Genomic DNA, 24,199 nt, shown 5'->3' on the forward strand with positions numbered 1-24,199 from the left:
TTGTAGGCGTTCTTCTTCTTCACCCCTTGTGGACCGACTAAAACACTTGCGCGTATTTGCTGCCCCCATCAGGTCCAGAAGAATCACAACCTCTGTACTTTCGTTACAAACGGTACTAACACTACTGCAGAAAAACAAGTACCGTCACGTTTTAAGAATGTTGATACCAAAGTATTGGTTCTCGTGGCATCCCTAGTTGCAGCCCTCAAAAAAAAAAAATGGTGCTTTGAAAGTCCTGGAATTTCATTATGATGAATCTGTATGATCTCTCTCTCTGTCTTTCTCTGTCTCTCTCTCTCTGTCTCTCTCTGACTACGTTTACATGGACAGCAGTAATCTAATTATTGACCTTACTCTGAGTAAGATAATAATGTGATTAAGGTGTTTACATGAGTCGCTTTTAGAATATTCCTGTCATGTTCCCGTTTTACATGTTCTAGAACAAAGTTAGATTAACAGCCCACGTCATTACGTCACCGCGCCACGCCGTCCGACGTCCCTCCAGAATTTCACATATCGACATATAGTTCGTCTTCATTATGGTACCGTATACAGTTTTGGGTGTTTTTATTTAATTTTTTTTACGAACGCTTTAAGCGCAGTTAATTATTTGTCATGCTATGCGTCCTAATAGACAACTGCTTGAAGCCGTGGGCTGCGTCCCAAACCGTGTACTTACCGTCTATAGAGTAGCCGAGATACATGTATTTTTCCCCACAATAGTCTTATAGTAGGCAAGTACGCGGTTTGGGACGCAGCCGTACTCTCTTGTTTGCCGTACTCTCTTGTTTGCCGTAAAACGGTTAAGCACTGCCGCGTGTGATCGTGTCCAGTCGCAAAATGCAGTGAAAAGTCTCACACGACGTTCATAACGTGATTAAGGTGTGTACATGTCTGTAATACACGTCCATAATGCGACTAAAACAGAAGTACTCCACCTGTCTTAATTCGATGTGTGTTTACTTCGAGTATGACTTTAATCAGATTAAGGTAATTAAAACTTGCTGTTTACATGCTAGTTTCTTAATCACAGTATTGTCTTAATCGGGTTAATATTGGATAATTGTTGTCCATGTAAACGTACTGACTGTCTGTCTCTCTCTCTCTGTGACTCTTTTTACTCCTCCTGTGAGAAAACCACAGACATGCTAGCTGCTGATTTCTGACCAGCTCTGTGGTGCTCTGATTGATTTAGTCCCATCTGTATCAACACCTGTGTGTGTGTGTGTGTGGGTGTGCGTGCACATACACACGTGCAGATTCTCATGTGCTGTCTGTTGCATTGGGAAAAGTATTATGACCAGCTCTGCCTGCTGTATTTACTTCTCTAGCACGTGTCCATATGAAAGATGAGCTGAATGGAGAAATCAGAAGGGCCTGATCTCCCAGGCTGATTTAAACACGCTGTTCTAAAGTCAGCTCCGGTATAAAGCTGCTTTATATTTACATGATATAATATTCTAAATCTTACAGTTCTCCATTAGTCCAGCGTCTCTACTCCAGCACCTCTTCGACCGCTTGGGTGCCATGTTGTGAAAGAAGCATGATCACATGACCACGTGACGCAAACATCCGGCTTCGTAGAACATACAACCTGCTAGAACCTCACTGAGAAGACGTGTAAAAGATTTATTACAGACGTCCCCCTGATAAACGAATCCATTCCGAATCGAACTGTGTGGAGGGTCTGCCATACAACGTTAGCCGTTACTATAGAAACGATAAGGTATTCAGACCACGCCAATGTTATGTAAGTTTTACTGCACTTTACATTACAGTAGCATTCCAGTTGAACTCCTGTGCCATGAACTATCCCAAACGCACAAGGGCCGTCATTACGTTACCAAGCAGCTCTCTGTGTTCCTCACCGGCATCTAGGCGCGCTGTCTCATTGTTCTCACATGTTACGTGAGGACATGCGAGCTGACATTCAGGAAGCTTGACTTACGGGTCGAATCGCTTGTCTGTCATCTGTTAAACTGAGATCTGAGCAAAGATCCTGGTGATGATAGCTGGTTCAGGCCTGTTCTGTCTGATAGGGGTGTGTGTGTGTGTGTGTGTGTGTGTGTGTGTGTGTGTGTGAGGAAATGTAGCTAGGTGATGTGTTGTGGCAGGACTAACAGGGCTTCATTGTGCAAAGTGAGACACAGAAACCTACGAATGACCACGTCACTGTGTCGGTGTTCAACTGTGTGTGACATCGGCACTGTAATCATTGTGTGTGTGTGCGCGTGTTGCATGTCATCTCCCAGTGGATTAAAACTGGACCAAGCTTTCATATAATGAATGTGTGTACGAAAGAGATGTGTGTATCACAAGTGTTTCTCTGTCACTCTCTCCATCTGTATCTGTTCTTTGTTTCTCTTCACTCTTTCTCTCTGTCTGGCTCTCTCTCGATCTCTCATTGTCTGTGTTATCGCTGTTCTCTCTCTCCTTTATTTCTCTGTTGTTTTCTCTTTCGCCGTCCTCCTCTCTTTATCCCTCTCTGTCATACTCTTTCTGGCATTCTCTCTTTCTTTCTCCCTGCCATGCACTCTTCTGCCGCTGTCTCTCTCTGCCCCCTATATCTCTGATCTTTTATAAAATTCCTTTTTTTCATCATTCTTCTCGCTTCACTTTACTCCTCAGCTGGGAAACTGTGATTTGGTGATTTCTTTTTTTTTTCTCCTCTTTTTTTAAAATATATATATATTTTTTTTTATAAAGTTTCACTGGTGAGTCTGAGATCCTGTTTACACCCAGTTCATGATGTCATGTGTCCTGTATCAGGACTAGACAGTGATTATTTTACCCACGAGTGTGAAAGGTGTCTCGGGTTAGCGGCGCGAATCGGATTAGTGTATAGTGTCTAGTATGCAAATCAGATGGGAACGTTTGATAACCACTTTTCTGTCCTGTTTCTTGTTTTCACTTTGATGAAAAAGGTGGCTTCGTTAAAGCAACACGCCAACGTTCTGGATCAGCTGTAGAAAATGATGTCTGGTTACCCTCAGAGTGTGGCTGCTTTGAATAAAACCCATTTCTCATATGGCTAGAAAAGGCCCCCCCCTCTTTTTTTAAACATATTTTTCCAATATGTTATCAATAAAGTTGCGGGATGTGATATTTTAGAATTTTGGAATTTTCTGGTAGAAAGACGGTACTTTACCCTAGTGTGCGTGTATTTATTAATAGCTAATTAGTAACTAAAATGTCTCACTGAGTAGCTTAGGTAGTGAACCTCTAGTAGGCAAATGTTATGTAAGGAATACTAAGCAGGTGGTGTGACGTGGCATGATGCAAAGTGAATTCTTTGCCCAAAAAAAAAAGTTTTTTTTTTAATAGGTGGATTTTAAAAACCTGTCATTAGGCTTAGGCTATGTGGATAATCTTTGCTTTGTTTTTCCAACTGTGTTATGTGTGTGTGTGAGTATCACATGTGCTAGCAGTGGCTTAATGCTGAACTGGCTGCAGGTCTTTTGATTGAGAGATAAAAGCACGTCAAGGCCTTGGATAAAACGGTCCGGTTAACATTACAAAGCGACTCCCAAACGGTTTACAATTTTGATTTGCTATCAGCAAGGACTGGAGTAGTATTTCAAAAAGACTTGATTTCCTGTGTTCAAACTGGGACTTGTGTAGCCAGCAGCTCCACCTGTCCATGACTACTGATGAAACTTTGTTGCTGTTCTTTGTGAGCAAGCTCATATGACTCAAAGGAAGGAAATTAAGCCTCTCCAAGGAAGTTACTTCATGTACATTGTTACTGCTTTCGATATCGAGTGTGTCTGCTCCCTTTTCAATTCAGCTCCAAGTCGTCACTAGTGTGTGATGCGTGATTTGATGTGAGGCTGCAGTAAGAACTGTAATGCATTCAAAATTGAAAACCTGGTACAGAAAGCTGTATACTCGACACAGATGGCACACTGTATTTATTGTACGTCATTTATTTAAGCCCAAAATGGCAGCTACTGCAAAGAGTTTGGGGACAAGTGAGTAGGGAGCTTGCGAAGGATTGAGTAAGCAAGCAAGGCAAGACGCTGATGAGGGAGAAAGCGAGGGAAGAGGATTGGGAATGAGCAAGTGAGGGAACAGGACTGAGAAGGGAGAAAGCAATTATAGGGACTGGGAGGAGGCAAGTAAGAGAATTTGGAGTACTGGGAATGTCCTTCAGCAAAAATAAAAACTTCTGAGTCTCGAGGTGTATGATGGCAAAAAGAGCTCACTTTTATTACCGTAGTAACAGGAGGCGAGTCGGTCTGCAAAGCGACCACCTTGGCACAATCATAGCACATGTGTGTGTATATACCATCTTAAAGCAATGACCTTGTTGAGTGGGGTTTTTCCATGTTTTCTTCTAATCACATTTCTGTCGTATCAACACAATTATGTTTTTCTTCGTATGTTCTCTATAACTGAGGCGCGAGCACAGCCATCTTAAATTTTTTTTTTTTATAAAGTTTCTATAAAAACTGTTAGTTTTTTTTTATAGTGATGATAGTTTTTTTTTTAAAAGTTAACTCATAAAGCTTGGCAATAATCATGGATACACGCCAAGAAATGACAGACAAATTAGCGAGCTAGGAAGGAAAATATACAAACTGTGAGTGAGAACTGTGTGCTCAGGTATTTTCCCACAAGCTGGAGTTTCATCAATTTGTCCTAGTTTCACCTCCATGAATATTCACTTATTATTTTCTGATGAATAAAATATTCCATGTACTATTACAACCTAATCCTGTTTAAATGCTGATTTAACATTAAGTCACTCTCTCTTCATGAATGAAATATATTTCAAAGTCATTATAAGGCCTTTGATTGATTAAAACCTACCTTATCACTCTGATTAGACCTAATGGATTAGATAATAATCATATTTAAATCAGAGTCTGATCAAAGAAATATTTCTATGGGACTAGGTGAGACCAAGTGAGGGAAGGAGTCTAGGAAGGTGAAAGTGAGGGAAGGTTACTGGGAAGGTGAAAGTGAGGGAAGGGGACTGGGACAGACAATGCGATTGAAGGGGACTTGTCGTGGAGCAAGCTAGGGAAATGGACTGGGAGGGGACAAGCAAGGTAAGGGGACTGGGTGGGTGAAAATGAGGGAAGGGGCCATAAGGGTAGGAAAAGTGAGGTAACAAGCCTGTTGGGGAAGAACCAAGAGACGTGACTGGAAGAGGGTGAGCAATGGAGTATAAGCGATGGAAGGGGTCTAGGAGGGAGGTGTTCCACCCTCTGCACCCTCATGAGCACAGGTCACTCTGCAGGTCACAGTAATTCAATGTCTGTACTGAACTTGTGGACCGCCCAGCAGTAGTGCTGTGTGTGTGTGTGTGTGTGTGTGTGTGTGTGTGTGTGTGTGTTGAAGGTGTGACAACCGTCAATCTTTTATCTTTTATGGGGCGGCTTTGGCTCAGGTGGTAGAGCGGGTTGTCCACTAATCGTAAGGTTGGTGGTTCGATTCCCGGCCCGCATGACTCCACATGCCGAAGTGTCCTTGGGCAAGACACTGAACCCCAAGTTGCTCCCGATGGCAAGTTAGTGCCTTGCATGGCAGCTCTGCTACCATTGGTGTGTGAGTGTGTGTGTGAATGGGTGAATGAGACACAGTGTAAAGCGCTTTGGATAAAAGCGCTATGTAAGTGCGCCATTTACATTTTTATTTACATTTATGTTTATCTGCCTGTTTATCTTCTCTGTCTCTTTATTTCTGTATCTCTGTTCTTAGCAATTCTGTCCATCTCTCGCCTCCCTCCTCTGTCTTATAACTGGAAGAGGCTGTCACAGAACACGCTCACGTCTCTTAGCCAGAAATGAGACCGAGCACAAGACTTTACGTCACTGGAAAAAGACTTGCCTTACAGCTACTGATGATGTGGACCGTGTGTGTGTGTGTGTGTGTGTGTGTGTGTGTGACACACACACAGACACAATGCATTACCCTGTCATATGGGTCTGTGTTTATTTTTGTTCTGGTTGATTCGATGATGTCATTGCTCGTGAGCAGCTTGAGTGAGAGTGTGGGTTTCGTGATGTCTCCACTCAACACTGACAAAGATGTACCCCTCTGCTTGCCTTGAGACAAAACTGGCACAATTAAGGTCTACTCACATCAAGACTCTTATCAATAAGTACAGATGTTAAGAATTGCTATATTATGTACAGTGAAATCCATAGTGGCCATCACTTTCTGTTGCAGTCATGCAGCTGCACTTGTGTTTTAGTACGTGTTGGATTACACACATCGTTAAACGAGGTCATGTGCCGTATCTGTGGTTCATATGATGCATGTTGTTGCACATATGCTGTAGTGAATTTGTTGAGTCATAATTCTGAAGCAACTCCAGGTCGGACTAAGATCACCAGTGATCTCCTTTAGAATAAGTGATATAATAAGTGAATAAAGTGACATGTTTTTTATTTTTCTCCTCTTTGTGCTGTTACAGTTGTCTGCTGCTTGTGCTGCGTGACCGTGTGACGCTCCAGTAACCAGTCTGACAGCGTGTTAAAGATCGGGAGATCGTCCTTTTATTTGGACATTTGGAGAATGCCTTTGTCTCATACACTATAGGTTGTCCGTCATGGTAAATTCTGTCGTCACCCTTCACTCAAACTCGCATGTATTCACATTTATCTGCTTTGTGTGGATTGGTTGGTGTGCCATTGCTAAGTGGGCCAAAGCTTCTCTAAGAAGTCTGCGTTACCATGGAAACGGATGTGGGAATGGCTGGTGGGTAGCCATGCAGCTGTGGCTGTTTGGCCGGGTTTCAGGTTTTGGGAGGAAAAGGATGAAGAATTGTCTGTGTGTATGTATGTATGTATGCGTGTGTGGTGGACAGTACTGTACTCTGGAGCATCTTCTCTTGATCACATCACTGCTCCATCTCCCTGTTCAGCCGCCTTTAGTGTTTCTACATTAGAACCATTCTGAATTCTTGAGGCAGTGATCTGAATTGAGAAATAGTGTTGTGAATTCTGGATCAGTGATGACTGTTTTGAATTCTGTTTGTCAAGTTATGAATCCTAGATGCGAAGTAGTGAAATTTAGAAACCAATTAATTGTTCTGAATCGGAATGCAGTACTCTTAAAAGAGAACGTTCAGAACTCAGAAATCCGCTTTACATAAATTATTTACAAGTATTTAAACCTCAGAATTTCATTTTTAGAGCACACAGAATTCTGACCTTGGCCAGGAATTCAGTTTTCAGAGCTTATCCTCGACAATACAAACCTCAGTTTCTAGAACTTGAATTCATAGCACTGCTTCTAGAATTCAGAACTCAAAGCTCGGCATTTGGAAGTCAGCACGCTTAACATGGTTTCTAAATTTCCAAACTTCACCTCTCAAATTCATAGCCTGATGACTAGAATTCAGAATTCGATCTCAAATCTCTGCCTCTAGAATTTAGAGCTCAGTCTCTCAATTCAGAAATCACATCTCTGCCTCTAGAATTCAGAACTCTGTCTCAGTTCAGAAGGTGAAATATTTGCCTCTGGAATTTTATTAATCTTATTTTCTCAAATTCAACAGTCAGAGGCTGCCTCTAGAATTCAGAATTCGGTCTAAGCTAGAAACACTTAGTGGCTTCACTTCAACAAATTCTCCCCATTTTTCTCTAAACTCAGACAGTGCCAGAGTGTCGGGGTCAAAAGGAGGCTCTGGTCTGAAGTTAACCTTTAACAGAATTAACAAGGACTTTGAGCTGTGATCTGGAACCCAAAGCCACTAATCTTTTTTCAGCATAGCCAGCTGCTTAATGCCCCCCCTCCCCCCCCCACACACACAGTGCTCTTTATGGGTGTTCTATTTGGACATGGTGACTGATAATCTCTCTCAAGAATATATACAGTATGAAATGGTGATTTATATCAATTCTTTTATTGCTTTTAAGTACATGTCATTTACAACATGAGGTTTATAATACAGTAATATGTTATCTGGAATTACATGATTTTAAAAATATTTATATGGAATCGCAACACTAGTGTTTCACTTTATTATTTATTTTTTTAAAAAAATGATGTTGACCATATAATTGCACAAAATGTCCAGCCTCAATCATTAAACATTATGTACCAAGAACAGAATAAAACGCTTGGGGGCATGACGTTATGAGAAAACAATCAATGGCATGGTGGTGCGTTGGGTCCGACATGAAGCAGAGTTACTATTCCCACTGCAAAGTTGATTATTTTCCACGAATAGCTCACCCAAAATGTTCTACGCCTCTGAGCATTTACAGTTCTTAATTTAATGACGTGACACGCCCCATCATTTATCCGTTTATAGTTCCAGTTACCGTTGTGAAACGTCCACGTTATAGCAGCTATAAGCATTCCCTCAAAAGCCTCTCTTTGGTCTTTTTTTTTTTTTTTTTTTTTTTTTTAATGTTTGATATTTGGTGAGACTAAAAATAAAACCCTGCAGCTTTTCATTTTATACCGAAGTTTGAAGTTCTACATCCTGAAGACTGTCCTGTGTCAGAAAATGTGGTGTTACAGTTGTACCTTAGGGCTACAGCCTTAGGGCTGGCCGATATGACACAAATATCATAGCACGATACCTGTGTACATTTCTACGATACATGATGCGCATCACGTTATTTCATTTAGCTAACAAACTCCTGTGCAAAACAAAACACAAAATAATGGCATCACCATACCAACTATATCTCAGAAAAGAAACCTCTCCTAAACATCTCCTCACCATATCAGTGATTTTAGAGATTTTTTAGGTTTTGAATCTGTATTTCACAGAACACAAATACTAATCGCAGTCACCAGTTTTTACCGAACAGCTGATGGCAGCTAAGAACATCACGGGTCTCACTGTGCGTGCTCTGAAAGAATACCCAGCTTCTCCAAATTCCCTTATAAGGTTCTCATACTTAAGCTTATTCTTCACATGCTGTGTGTCGTGTACGGTCAGCGCTCACATCACACCGTTTTGCTTTGAAGAGACTGAATGAGCAGCTCTGTACTTGCTGTAATGATTGAAGTTCATTTGAATAAAAACGGTTTTGTAGATCACTGAAACACGAGCATCGGCTGGACGTTATCCTTAATGTCCCGCTTTTTGATGCGGCCCTATTCTGCTTGGTTTGCTACTGTACGATTTCTCTGACTCGCGTGCCTCAAATAGAGTGGGAAATGCTTCTTTTCACAACTTTGAAGGTCTTGCCAGAAATAACAAAAAACACCTTCCCTTGTGTAACCCAGAGCCTCCTCGACTACCAGCCCAAGCAGAAAACCCTCATGTGATCGTAATATGTATTATTTATTTCTTTTTATTCTTGTCTTCATTTCTCAGCTAACTAGGAACAAGAAACAACAAGGACGTAAATATGAGATTAAATGAAATGCGCGTGATTGTCTTTTAAACACTGAGCGTAAACTCTGAGCTCAATACACCCTTTTTGGATGAGTTTCTGTATTTATACAGTTGTAACCAATCACAGCTCTCCAGCCACCACTCCTCCTACAACTAAATCTGTATATAAGCAGGGAGGAGAGCACACAGGACCTCACGCCTCCTTACCCTGCGTTCACACCAGCGAGCAACACGTCCCTAATGTCGCTTGCCGCTTGTCTCTTGTGGGCCCTCGAGCTCTGCTGTTGTGGGCGTGTGGCTTCCGTCCAGCGTGTTCAGCTCCGATGTGAAAGAGCAGTGGCTGCATTGTGGTTTACAGCATACAATTTATTTGTCTTAAGTGTTTTAAAAAAAACACATGAGAACATACATATTTTGATGTACATGTTACATGTCAGGCTGCATATTAGTTATTGATATTAGAGTAGCCGTGCTAGCTACAAACATGCTCTAAAGACAACAACGATCTCTGCTGTCGTCTTCCAAGCTTTATTTTTTCTTTAAAATGTCTCCATGCGTAATTAATGAGGAAAAAGATGGAAACACAATTATATGTTTATGCTTTGGGGGAGGGGGGGTGTTTCGGGGTCACAGTGGCTTATTGGTTAACACACTTACCTCGTACCTTCGGGGGTTGGGGGATTGAATCCCGCCTCTGCCCTATGTGCGTGGAGTTTGCATGTTCTACCCATGCTTTGGGGGTTTCTTCCGGGTACTCCGGTTTCCTCCCCCAGTCCAAAGACAAGCGTTGTCGGCTGAGTGGCATTTCCAAATTGTGTGTGTGATTGTGCCCTGCGAAGGGTTGGCACCCCGTCCCTTGTGTCCCCCACGTTGTGCACCGAGTCCCCTGTGATGGAATCCAGGCTCCCCGTGACCCTGTGTAGGATAAGAAACATGGAAAATGGATGGATGGAAGTTTTTATTTATTTATTTTTGTGTGTGTTAGGAACCGATACTTCGGTACCAACATGCTTAAAACGTGACGGTACTTGTTTTTCTGCAGTTCCGTAAGTACCATAGGTAACGAGGTTGCAATTCGGAACTGATGGAGGTAGCAAATGCGCACAAGTGTATTAGTCGTTCCACAAGTGGTGAAGAAGAAGAATGCCTACAAGCACACGGGAAAAACTACAGAAGATTAGCTTAGCTTAACAAGTTTAGCTCCGCCCCGACTCGTTGAGAGGAAAAGAGAGGAAAGCTAGCATCGGTTGCCGGTGTGTGACCGATGCTATCGTTCATTTCAAACAAAGCGAGGAAACACCTGGCTTTGTCGCTCGCAATACTTGTTCAAACCGTCTCGAACACTTTGAGAGGTTCAAATTATCTCGTAGTTAAGGGGCATGGAATTCGACTCTAACCAATTGGTTCCAACTGCGTCGAATGAACTCAAACTAAATTTATTAAAAAAAGGGTGAAATACCTCAGGGTTTGTGCTGCTGTGAGTGTACTTTATGTGCCGGTGATATTAATTTCCAAACATTTCAAATCACTCCAAAGTCCCGTTTGTACCGCAGGGTGGCTGATCCAGGGAGTCCGAGAACAATCTGAAAGAGAGTGTGATTATAGATTTCAGGAGCAAAACTTCCCCAGAAGGCTTTGCAATATAATTGCTTTCCTCAGGAGCAAAATTGCGAGGCAAAAACTACATATAAATATCTGCATGTGTGTATATGGTGAGACTGACTCTCCCTCTCCTCTTCTCTAGGAGATAAGGATGGCGGTAAGGTGACGTCAGTGATGGCGACTCCAGGCCAGGGTCCCGATCGGCCTCAGGAAGTCAGCTACACGGACACAAAGGTGATCGGGAACGGTTCATTCGGAGTCGTCTACCAGGCCAAGCTGTGTGAGTCCGGAGAAATGGTGGCCATCAAGAAGGTGCTGCAGGACAAGAGGTTTAAGGTGAGAGTCGTGAGGCGGGGAAATGAGATGGTGTTAATCTCCAGCAGGCTGAAATTTTAAGCAGAGATTAACACGGTCCCTTTTGTAAAGGAACCCAAGTGTGAGTTCGGTTAAAGATGTAGATGAGAATGTAATATCTTTTTATAGATGATGATGCGACCGTGGTGACACCAGTCTGCTGAATTTGATCCACTGTGTGTGTGTGTGTGTGTTCTGATTGGCAGTTTGCCTGATTGTACGTCCTGCTGAGTTGTGTGGGTTTTTTTTTTTACATTTTAGAAAATAACTGCAAAGTAATCTTAAATCAGAGCAAAGCTGCTATACAGGTGCATCTCAAAAAATTTGAATATCGTGGAAAAGTTAATCTTTTTCTGTCATTTAATTCAAAAAGTGGAACTTTCATATATTCTACTTTCATCACACACAAAGTGAAATATTTCAGGCCCTTTTTTGGTTTAATCTCGATGATTATGGCTTACAGCTCATGGAAATCAAAAATCCTATATCTCAAAATATTAGAATAAAGCATTTATAATACAGAAATGTCAACCTGAGAAGAACTCTAATCAGCTAATTAACTCAAACACCTGCAAAGGTTTCCTGAGCCTTTAATCTCTCTGTCTGGTTCAGTACACACAACCACAATAAGGAATGAAATGCCACGGTGGCATGCTGCTATAGGAAAATAATCAACAATAAGGTGGTGTGATGCAGCTGTAACCCCAAAATTGATTCATTTTGGGGTTACAGCTGCATGCTCCAAAGTGTTTAATTCCTTTTATATGACAGTAGTTTGGCAACAGATACAATTTTTAATTGTCAGCCTGTGTGTGTGTGTGTGTGTGTGTGTGTGTGTGTGTGTGTTGCACTCTTCACCCCCTCTGATCAGAGCTCTTCACGGGTTAAGTGCTTGACACATTACACTCACCAACCAGTCATCACGTCAAGCACCGTCGCCATGGCGACCTATACCGTCAGGCCGTGCTGCGATTGATTTACTCGCTCTAATGAAGTGCTCTCAGTCAGATTGCAGAAATTGGTGATACAGTGAGAGAACGAGGCCATTTCATTATATCTCTTCTGCTGTTCCATAGACAGACACACTGACCTGCACTTATTACTTATGAGAAAAGAATTGATCTCGCGCTGTGTGCATTTCAGGCCTTATTATATATTATAGCGCCGACTAGTAAGGAAGCACGTCTTCCCTGAAGGAAATAAACGAAGGAGGGAAAAACCCTGCTGGGATGATACAGTATCTTGCTGAGTCATCCCTGAGCCAGTGATCGACATTTGATTATTCAGCCTTGGCACGTGGCCCGGTGGCGTACGTGACCGCGGAGAACGAAGGGCTCAAGTAGAATAATCTTTCACTTCGCTGCAGTGCCATTACGGCACTGTTAGATGTTCGTTCTTTACTCCTAAACAGCTTCATTACAGATTAGCTACTTAAGAAAGTGCCTGACACGTTTCCTTATGTCGTCACAGTGGGAGTATAATGTGTGTGGGCGAGTGTGTGTGTGTGTGTGTGTGTGTGTGTGTGTGTGTATTAGGGATGAAACGGTTACCGGTTTCCCGATAAACAATTATTATTTTATTTTATTAAATAATTAATTATTTATTATATAAACAAATATTACCGCGTCACATCTAATTATCATTAAAACCATGCGCGGTTATCGTGATTTATAAAACTCAGTTAATGCTGTCCACACACCCAGCGTGAGTCTGACGCAAATCCTAAGTGTGGTTATATTTTGGATTTTTATAAAAATGCTGAGAGAAACTTAATAGAAGATGGAAAGTTGCTGCGAAAGGGGGTTTTGGGCCCCTGCCCATTTTCTAAATTATTTAAGTGTTCCTCTCCACATTAATCAATAAGTATATTATGTAAAAAGCATCTGAATTCAAATTAACACGAGAGCGTGCACAAAACCGTAGCAAATCACAAGGAAGTCGGAGAATTTTCCTATTTATTTATCTGACTCAATTCACGATGCAGTCGCGATGCGTCTCGCTTCAACAGGCAGACAGGTATGCTGAAACCGCTAGCTCTTCTGCTAACCTTTTCGTAAAATTAGCAGCATTTTTTATGCTTCTCGCCGGTAGTTTTCAAATTGATTGAGAGGAAATGTGTTGGTAAGTACTATCTACTCAAGTTCGTTACATTTCCAGACATGCAAGTAACCCTGTTATATTATATATATATATATATATATATGTTATATAGTCAGTAAAGGCACGATGCCAAACAGAAAATTAAAGAAAAAACTGAAGAAGGAGGTATTGAAAGGGACATCTTAAAACTTTGAGACTAAAAAGCCAGTTCAGCAAGCAGTGCTGCAGTTTTATGGAAATCAGAGTGCTGCTGCCAAATGTCAATTTAATTGTGAAATGAATAGTTTTACTGACTTTACAGTAAGTGACATACAGGGGGTGTCACACTACATTTGTGGATGGTAATACATTTCTTAATATTAAAATTTTCTTTTAAAGATTATTTGGATTAATCTCTCCACTAAAAGTTGCCGTTTTGGTGTAACTATTTCAATATGTAATGTAAAAATAAAATACCATTAGGTTATATTAGGTGTCATTCTCATATTCGTTATTGTGACCACACGCAGTCTGTTTACAGTGTCTACCAGGGTGATAAGTATATGTAGTTAAATGAAAGTTAAAGTAGTCTTCTTATTTTTATTTATTTATTTACTTTTAATAAACATTCGAGCCCCTGGACCATTATTATTCTTAATCAAAAACACAACAACAAAACAGTACAATGACAAACTTGTATTAAACCAAATCTTCCACTATCGTGTTGTCAGTCAGCTCGCCTCACTCTCGTCACGTGATAAATGAAATGTGACTCCTGCTGATCTGTGCTGCGACTCCGAATCAGTCAGTTCATGCTGAATTGAGCAGACAAGTTCAGTTTTTAATTGTAGCTTCCGTTCTCTAACTGAACTAAATGATTTTTATTACTATAAAAAGGCAAAATGACGATGGGGGCGGTGCCACAGTGGGCAAGTGACGTTATCGGTGTGTGGCCCCAACGCCGGTAACATCAACCATCACAGCAAGCTTAGTGACAACCATCCATCACTTTATAGTTGAATATAAAACTTGCTCAAATGATTTCAGTGTGTGAGTATCAGTACTTTTTGTACATTCTGCTGTGTCCTGTTTTTGTTTTGAATGTTTGTTTTATTTGATGCTAATTCCACTATTGCAGTATCTTACTTTGAATACTGTGGAAGAGAAAATGTAATGAATAACATTTTAATCTTTCATTTGACTTGCTTGTTTTATTATATTGCATATGATATGCATAGTCCAGTGCAAAATAAAAATAAGATGACTGGATTTTTTCCAGTTTGGCCAGCACCAAAATTTCTAGTGGAAACTATGCCATAATGTCATATATCAATATATGTCAGCTTGCTAGCCACGATATTTAGTGTTCATTAGCTACGAAGTACTGGTTAATGGGGGTTATTGTGGTTGGTCCTGCACTATTTTTTTTTTTTTTTTTAAGGAAAGGAGCAAAAAGAGAAATGAGAGAAAAATGTAGAGGAAAGATTGGTTGGGGAAATGCAGATGGTGAGGGTTGTCTGTTCTGCAAAGAGAACTGGAGGTATAGTGTAAGACATGTAGATATTTATATACCCTGTGTTTCCATCCACCATGCATTTATGTTTTTATTTTTGGCTTGGGTATAAAGGTGCAAAAGCCTCCACAAAGTCAGTTTCGCTGAGCTCAGAGTTTCCGAGTTGGGGGCATGTTCGTAAGAAAACATGGCGGAATCAATGCATGCAACGTCTGTAGTTAAAAGAATTCACTTATTATATGAAGTATATGTATATAGTTTAGTATATACAGCAAGTTATAGACGTACAAGCAAACATGTCTTTTGTCAGGTTTTTTTTATTTACAGTAAAACAAGCCAATTCCCTGCACAAAATACAATAGCATTGTACAATTATGCTAAAATGTGTAACGTTAAACACACCTGAGGCGCATTCTTTGTTCTTCATTTTTTTCAAAGTAGAGTTAGAAAACCTAGCTATTTTTTTTTTTTTTTTTAGTTAATTAAGAGAAGGTACACCGCCGTCTTACTCTGACCAAAGTGACTTGAATGCACCTAATGTCGTAATTACGACTTCCCAACTCGTAAATACAAACTTCCCAGGAGAACTTGAACGCACCGTAACATGAGGCATATATTTTACCCTCAGCCTCCTTCACAAATAGCAGGATGATTGAACTGGATTCAGGGATCTGCTGCGCATGATGATAGATTTCCTCTCAGTCTCTCATTGGCTGTTTCACTGCGCTGTTCTTGCTACTAGTCACATAGGGTTTTCCTCTATACGATCCATCGCCGAGAATATCAAGCATGCTTGGAAGCATCAGAGCATCTGCGACAGCTTGCAGCCACATCCTGAAACCAGTGAACCGCTCATACTGTTCGAGGTTGCCGTGGGAACGTGCAGAGACTTGTCTGTGGGCGGTGCGGGGTTTATCGCGGATCCCCAAAAATTAGTCGGTGACTGTGGCCAGCTTTTTCACACAATGTGCAGGCTCCTAAAGTCTAAGCCCACTAAACCCCCTAACCCCCCCCCCCCCCCCCAACTATCCCCCTGAGCTTTCAAAACTCGAAGGTGTTTGTGTTTTTAAGCCCACCTCCTCATCCCATTTAAAACAAAATAAAATAAATGCATCTGTGACTGTTTGAGCATCCCACGCTGTGCAGCTGCAGCAAGACCGCTGGGGAACGTGCGATATTTCTGGTTTTGACGATTCCAACAGGATTTATTTTAATACGCCGCCTCTACAATTCCCTCACTTCCCTTAGCACTGTGAATGAGACACGCTTGCGCCTCTCTCTCCGTCATTGTGTGGGTGGTGTGCCAATTACAGCCTCTGTTTCAGGAAGCATGGCTCAGAGAGATTGTGTGTGCGTGTGAGAACTGAACGTTTGCCTGGGGCTTGGACCTGTGCGTTGTTTCTATTTCCATCCTCGTCTCATCACATTCGGGCCGAGAAATGGACGTGAAGATCGACAGCAACAATGCTAAACATCTGTGTATACAGCTACGCCAAGGGCTTTATCACACCGCTGCTCTTTATCTTTTATTTGACCTTTTATATTGACGTAACCATTTAATGACACTTTTTTTTTTTTTTTTTTCCCGGAAATTTGCGTAAGAACATTTAGGAATATTAAAGCATAATAAAGTAGGAAATGAACGATTGCAGCTGCTTTCAATCAGACTTTGTAATCATTTAAAAAAATTTTTTAATAAAATTAATGATCCACAATATCTCAGAAAAATATCATTACACTCATATTATGTTATCACTCTCTTTCCCAGCCCTTCTGTGCACTCTAAGTGTGGTGAAGGTCATATTCTCTGTGCTGATGCCGTGGATTTGTTTCTCTCTTCTACTCTGCAGAACCGTGAGCTGCAGATCATGAGGAAGCTGGACCACTGCAACATCGTCCGCCTCCGGTACTTCTTCTACTCCAGCGGGGAAAAGGTGACCGTCTCTGTCCACATACATGCTTGTACTTATTGCTGGTATTGCAAAGCCTTTTCATAAGGCACGAACACACCCCTTTTATCCCAGTTACTCCGTTTTTACTTGTGAATGTAGGACTATTGGGGAAATGAATTCCACAGAGTGTCCAAGTTGAAAGTGTTGTATGGCAAAAATGGCGGTTTGATTCCTTTAAATCATAATTGTTGGCTTTGAGGTAAAAAGGTCACACCTCCTTCAGACTGACAGGCGCAGAGAGCAGGACACACCTCCTTCTCTAAGAAAGACAGGCACAGAGAGGAGACCATACCTCCTTAAGTGAGACTGACTGGTTTAGAAAAGAGGACACGCCTCCTTGAGTGATACTGACAGGTTCAGCAAGTAAATCTTGCTATGATTTACTAGCATGCCTTGGTAGCATTGTGTGTGGTTGGGACAGAATTTTTTGGTGGCAGCAGGATGTGTTTCTGTGTGGGCTGAATGTCGAGTTTACCTGTGGCCGGTCCGTCCTGCACTGCAAGCATCTGTCGGTTACTCTCGTTGACGGCCACATTTTTGTGTTTGTGTTCTGTGCTGATTTGATGTAGTTCTGCATGGGAGCATCATCAGAACACGCACAGTGTAGAGGGAACTGTGCTGACAGGGTTCAGGACCTAGTGTAAAAACCATGCTGTGCTTTTACACAACAAAAGTGTTTCAAAAGCACCAAAAAGGTCTGGAACCATGACACCTCTGTGCTGTAGGGTTTGTCTTTGGATGATGAAATGTGTTGTCAGAGCAATAAAACCCTGATCTTAAACAGCTGAAAATGCAGGATGGGTTAAAATTGTGAAGCAGGTGGAGAGGACACGCTGTCCTCCTGTCTCACACCTGTCCCTTCTCCTCTCTTTTCCCCCGTTTCTCCATCTCGCCTCTTGTGTCACGTGAGCAGATTGATGAGATTGAGAAGTTGGTGTGTCTGTGTATGACGTGGTGATCTCGCTCACCTCACGTGTTCCAGCTCTCACACCAAACTGTGGCCAATCTGCTGTTCGACTCGTAATTCAGGAGGTTTTTATTTATTTATTTATTATTTATTCATTCATTGTTTATGCATGCTTCTGAAACAGAAAATACAAAATGCTTTTTAAATGTATAAATAAATAAATAAATAAATAAAAGTGGATATGTAATGGTCCTCCAGCGCTGTCTTCAGATGTACACTGGTATAAATATAGATGATCATTTAAAAGTACATTTTAAATATTTTATTTAAAATAAGAAGACAAGGAAGAACTATAATTAAGCGAATTAAAAAAAATACAATACAGCCACAAAAATCCATTACTTATTATTCACTCCATTACAGAATCATTCTTTCTTTTTTCCTTTCCCTCCCTCCCATCCATCCATCCTTCCTTTCTCTTCCTTTCTTTCTTGATTTCTTTCTCTCCCTTCCTTTCTTTTTCTTTCTTCCTTTCTTTCCCTTCCTTTATTGCTTTCTCTCCCTTCCTTCCTTTCTTTTTCTTCCTTCCTTTCTTTCGTTTCTTTCCTTCTTTCTAAAATGTACTTAAATCCACTGGGTAGAGAATGGTGAGTTGGGAATTCTCACACTCTCTCATCCATCCTCGCCTCTCTTTTTAGTTCTTTCTCCATCACTCCCTATCTGAATTTCTCCACATCATCCTTTCACTTTAACTCAAGCTGCCTTTAGTTTTAATTAAACAGCAATTCAGTGATGATAGGAATGTCAATTTGCTGACATTACACATCATTCATGTAGTTGGTGAAATCTGCTGAGCACAGTTCTCTCTCTCTCTCTCTCTCTCTCTCACACACACACACACACACACACACACACACACACACACACACACACACACACACACACACGCGCAAAACTTTTCTCGCTGCTAGTTCAGTCTGCACTATATGTGTGCCAAAAAACACCTGACCCCAGGGAGCGAGAGACTTTTAGAAGTATTTCATGTGGGCTGACTTAACAACCGCATTTATTCTTGCATCGGCACATTCTTGCACACATCCTTGCATGGTATGTGTATACGGGTTTCTTGATTATTCTGTAAAGGCATCACCCCGTGAAGAATTGAGAAATTCTCAAGAGATCAAAAGGCTTGCAAAGTCAATATACTTCAAATATTGAAAAAGCTGTTATCAGTTACATGTCATGTAAATGTCACAGGGGGACATAAGGAATAACACTCAGATTTTGCTTGAATAATAAATCAAACATAATAGTTTAGGAGACGTTGGTGCAAACGCTGGACTCAAAGTCCCACAGCGCCATGCAGCTATTCGACCGAGTTGTGCAGAGACTCAGCTCGGCTAGTTTGTGATCCGTTAGCATGAAAATTGAAGCTTTGGAAGCTGATCTGTTTGAGCAGAGTGTACAGATGAGGAGGTGAGAGCTGGACAGACTAAAGTGCCGCTGCATCGCCCTCTTTAGAAAGAGATGAAACGTGGATTAATGCTGTGTTCAAGTGGGAACTGGGAAGTTTTAAAAAGTTTACGACTTCCCAGTAGGAGCGGTTCTCCAGCTCATAATTCCAGCTCGGAACATCTGAGTTTTTGTGGAACTCTGAGTTGCTTTTCCATGACGGCACTTCAACATGGAGGTGCTGATTGTGAGAAGTATGAAAGAACAGCATGATTTACGGTTTTTAAGCATGATACTTAACACAATTTCTGCAAGATTTTTGACCAAACTGCTCTTTAATGTACTTTTTCAGCGCTACTAACAGTGAATTGTCACATCCACTTTAAAAAGAAATGAATTGCAAACCCAACAACACTTTAATTCCAGTTTTTATAGACCGCTTACAGTGAGCATTCATTTTATTTCCGACTTCAGGCGGCCGAGTTCGCCTGAACACTGTAACGTTGGAAGTAGGAAGTTCTGCGTTGGAAAATTCCCAGTTATCATGAACGCAGTATTAATCCCACTGGCACCGCTATCAGCATGTAGTCGTACGCCATTGTGGGTGACCTAGGAAACCATTAACCAAAGCGAAAATAAACCAACTTAAAAAAGTCAATTTCTTTATCAGATAAACGCTGGAGGTCACTGAAGATTACGTTAATATGCAAGTCACTCATGGTGGAGTTTTCCTGTAAAAAGGAAAGGAGCCAAAAAATAAAACTTCCAGTGGTAATTTTTTTTTTTTTTTTTACACCAACATCCCAGAGTTGAAGCTGTTCTGTACTGAGGAATGGGCAAAAATTCGTTCAGGTCTGATCAACATTGACCGCAAACGTTTAGCTACAGTTATTACTGCACAAGGGGGTCACACCAGATCCTGAAAGCAAAGGTTCACATTCTTTTGCCACTCGCAGATATGTAATATTGGATCACTTTCCTCAATAAATAAATGACCAAGTATAATTATTTTTGTCTCCTTTGTTTAATGGGGTTCTCTTTATCTACTTGTGTGAAGATCTGATGATGTTTTAGCTCATATTTATGCAGAAATAGTCAATTCTAAAGGGTTCACAAACTTTCAAGCACCACTGTATATCACAGTGAAACTCAAAGTGCACATGAGCTGGAACTAAACTGGCATTTAAGTGTGTGCGTCATTATGCACGTGTAATGACGCTGTAAACACCGCATGCGCGTGCGCACACACACACACACACACCTTTTCCACGCCATTTTATATTGTGTGATATGAAAGACATAAGTCAGCTTCTATGTCTGTCATATTTCCTTTTCATATCCTCCCCTCTTCTGTCTCTTCTCTCATAAGACATCATGACCACATCACACGAGCCAGTCAGGCTGTGCCCAGACCTGGTGGGAGCTCCTCCATAGCCAATCAAATGGGAGCTCTGCTGATCAGTTGTAATTGAGGAAGTGTTGCTGTAGTGACTCACAGGCAGAGCTAATTTTAGCCCTTGAGCCGTGTCAGGAGGGCGGCGTGGGCCCGAGCCCACCTCCATTCATTCCTCAGTAGCTACATTTACATTTACAACGGAAAATGATACGACTGATGGCTCATTCAAAATATAAACAATCCTGGGCTGGGTTAGTTCACATGAGGGTGGATTAAAAAATAAATAAATAAAAATGACTTTCACAGGTGGAAATCTTTAATAGCTTGTGAATATGTGGGTTTGTGCCACAGCATGATGACCAAGATGGTGGCACAATGCTCAACGAGGAAGGTGTCTTTAGGTTCTGTCCCTTCTGAAAAACCTCAACAACCAGCGTTATGCTTTTAAACTGAGAAAACTGCGAAACGTAAGCATATTGTACGCATACAGTTTATAAGGAGACATTTTAAAAGTGTCTGTGTGTGATTATTTTTCAAAGTGAGTGTTAGGAGTCTGTGTTTGTGTCAAATCATGATGAGTTCCGTGTGTGTGTGTGTGTGTGAGAGAGAGCTGTGTCCTGCCTACTGTATCCAGGACATCACATAAACAAATGTGTACACACACACACTTGTATACAATGTTGCTCACAGTAATTAAGTAATAATTATTCGCTTTATTTATATGAAGCACATTTTGTATATTTCAAATGAAGTACAGTGAAATGCAAAAGTTTGTGCACTCTGGTCAAAATTTCTGTTGGTGTGAACAGCAAGGCGAGTAAAAGATGACCTGATTTCCATAAGGCATAAACTCCGGGATGATGCACTTCTTTCATATTTTGAGCAACGTGACATTTTTTTATTTCCATCTTTTACAGTTTCAAAAGAACAAAATAAAAGGGCCCGACGCAAACGTTTGGTCACCCTGCATGGTCAATATTTAGTAACGCCACCTTTGGCAAGTATCACAGCTTGTAAACGCTTTTTGTAGCAAGCTAAGAGGTCTTGTTTCAGGGATTTTCACCCATTCTTCTTCACAAAAGGTTTCCAGTTCTGTGAGCCTGTTCTTGGGCTGTCTTGCTCTTTTCAGGTCTGTCCACAGATTTTCGATGATGTTTAGGTTGGGGGACTGTGAAGGCCATGCCAGAACCTTCGTTTTGCTCCTCTTGCAGTAGTTCATCGTGAATTTTGCTGTGTGATTCGAATCATTATCCTGTTGTAGAAGCATTCCTCCTTTCATCTTCAGCTTGGTTACAGATGGTGTGGTGTTTGCTTCCAGAATTTGCTGGTATTTTAATTGTATTTTAATTGTATTTAAATGCATTCTTCAAAGCACGATCGAGCCGCACCCCCTCAATGCTTAACAGTTAGAGAGGTGTTCTTTTCATGAAACTCTGTACCCTTTTTTCTCCAAACATACCTTTGGTCATTGTGGCCAAAAGGTTCTATTTTAACTATTTTGTCTTGTGTGTGTATATACATGTATACATGTTCATTTGCAAACTTGTGAAGTGGAATTTTGTGGTAAGGACGCAGGAAAGGTTTTCTTCTGATGACTCTTCCATGCAGGTCATATTTAGTAGAACAATGCACCTCCACTCCGGGGGGTGGGGGGGGGGTTGATTTGCCCTTCTAGCAATCCTATGAGCAGTTCTTTTGGAAACTTGAACTCCACCGTCCTTTTTAACTGCGATTTCTTAATTACATTACGAACTGAGGAAACAGCTACCTGAAAACGCTTTGCTGTCTTCTTATAGCCTTCTGCTTCTCCTGTGCATAACGTATTTCATTTTTAGAGTGATTGTTTTTTTTGGAGTCAGAGTAAAAATGAGTGTGTAAAAAATAAAAGTACAGTCATTAGAATATTTTTCTTTCGATTTTTGTGTTTAAATCAGCTTTATGATTGTAAAATGACAAAGTTGTAAAATGGTCATGTAAAGACACATTGGTGTTGTTTTGTATGCATAATGTATAAACGTAGCATCTTTATAAGAACAAATGTCGTTAATGTTGTCTGCCTATGTGGAGACCTTGTAGATGTTATAGAGTGGTGTGTTACAGGTGAATATACCTGCAGTTTGAATGCATTTGTAAGGAAATGAAGATATTTGCATGTAAACAGCCAGCAGGTAGTGCGTCTGCGAGCAGAAGTCTGGCTCAAAGCAGCTGAGACCGAACAGAGGAAGACGGAAATGCTTTAAGGTTCTATATGTGCGTGTTAAAACCACAGGATTGTCACGTTTCAATGGTGCCGAGTTTTATCCAGACACAAGCTTATTTTTCTCTGTGTTTAGGTTCAGGATTTCCAGAACAGGAAGTGATGTTTTGTGTGTTGCACAGCTACAGATCTCTCAGTTGTAAAAAGGAAGTGACTGAGGAGTTCAGAGATGGTGGTCTGAGAATACGATTATAAAAGCTGCTACTGATACTAGGCAGTAAATGAAAGCGTGGCAACGATTTGTTGCAGGAGACAATGCAGCCTTGTCAAGACAATAGATGGATCTCTCTCTCTCTCTCTCTCTCTCTCTCTCTCTCTCTCTCTCTCTCTCTCTCTCTCTCTCCCGTTTTGTGTCGTAAGCGATATTGTTTCTGTAGCAATCAGCAGGTTGAAAAATGCCCAGGACAGCAGGAGTGTGTGAGGTCAGACTGAGCTGTCACTATAACTGCGTGAAAGCACTTCTGTCATCGGATGGATCTCTGAACTGTCCAGTTTTGGTGCCCATGTAGCCTCAGGTTCCTATTCTTGGCTGAGAGGAGTGGAACGCAAAGTGGTGATCTGCTCTCACCTTAAGGTTTGACGTGTTGTACGATCCGACAGTACGTTTACATGGACAACAATAATCCGATATTATCCCGATTAAGACAATACTCTGATTAAGAAACCAGCATGTAAACAGTGATTATTGATGACCTTAATCCGACTAAAGTCATACTCGAAGTAAACACAAATCGAATTAAGACGTGGGGTATTCCTGTTTTAGTCGCATTATCGAAGTGCATTACAGACATGTACACACCTTAATCACATTATTAACGTCGTGTGGGAGTTTTCACCGCATTTTGCGACAGGACACGTACACACACGGCAGTGCTCAACTGTTTGACCGCAAACGAGAGAGCACGGCTGCGTCCCAAACCGCGTACTTACCTACTATATAGTAGGAGAAATACACGTATATAGTAGGTGAAAAACATGCATGTACATGCATCGGACACAGCCCACGGCTTCAAGCAGTCGTCTATTTGCACATATAGCGTGACAAATAATTAACTGCACTTGAAGCTTTTGTAAAATTAAACATGAAACGAACAAAACTGTATACGGTACCATAACGAAGACCAACTGTATGTTAATACGTGAAATTCTGGAGGGACGTCGGATGGCGTGGCATGGGGACGTAATGACGTGCCCTTAATCCATCTATGTTCTATAACATGTAAAACAGGAACATGAAAGGAATATTCTAAAAGCGACTCATGCAAACACCTTAATCACGATATTGTCTTATTCAGAATAAGGTCAATAATTAGATTACTGCTGTCCATGTAAACGTAGTCTGAGATGCTTTTCAGCTCAACACGGTTGTAAAAAGTG

At 41.1% G+C, this 24,199-nt stretch overlaps 1 protein-coding gene across 5 annotated transcripts in view; it reads left to right on the forward strand.

Moving 5' to 3' along the window:
* gsk3ba (glycogen synthase kinase 3 beta, genome duplicate a) overlaps window positions 1–24,199 on the forward strand; it is a 63,069-nt gene that overhangs the window by 22,552 nt on the left and 16,318 nt on the right. For all 5 annotated transcript variants that reach the window (XM_053626601.1, XM_053626603.1, XM_053626604.1 and 2 more), the window contains 2 exons: window positions 11,055–11,248; window positions 16,709–16,792. In XM_053626601.1, the coding sequence (XP_053482576.1) occupies window positions 11,055–11,248; window positions 16,709–16,792 (278 nt within the window). The remainder of the gene's footprint in view (window positions 1–11,054; window positions 11,249–16,708; window positions 16,793–24,199) is intronic.

Source organism: Ictalurus furcatus, chromosome 6, assembly GCF_023375685.1.
Source record: "Ictalurus furcatus strain D&B chromosome 6, Billie_1.0, whole genome shotgun sequence".
Classification (NCBI taxonomy): domain Eukaryota; kingdom Metazoa; phylum Chordata; class Actinopteri; order Siluriformes; family Ictaluridae; genus Ictalurus; species Ictalurus furcatus.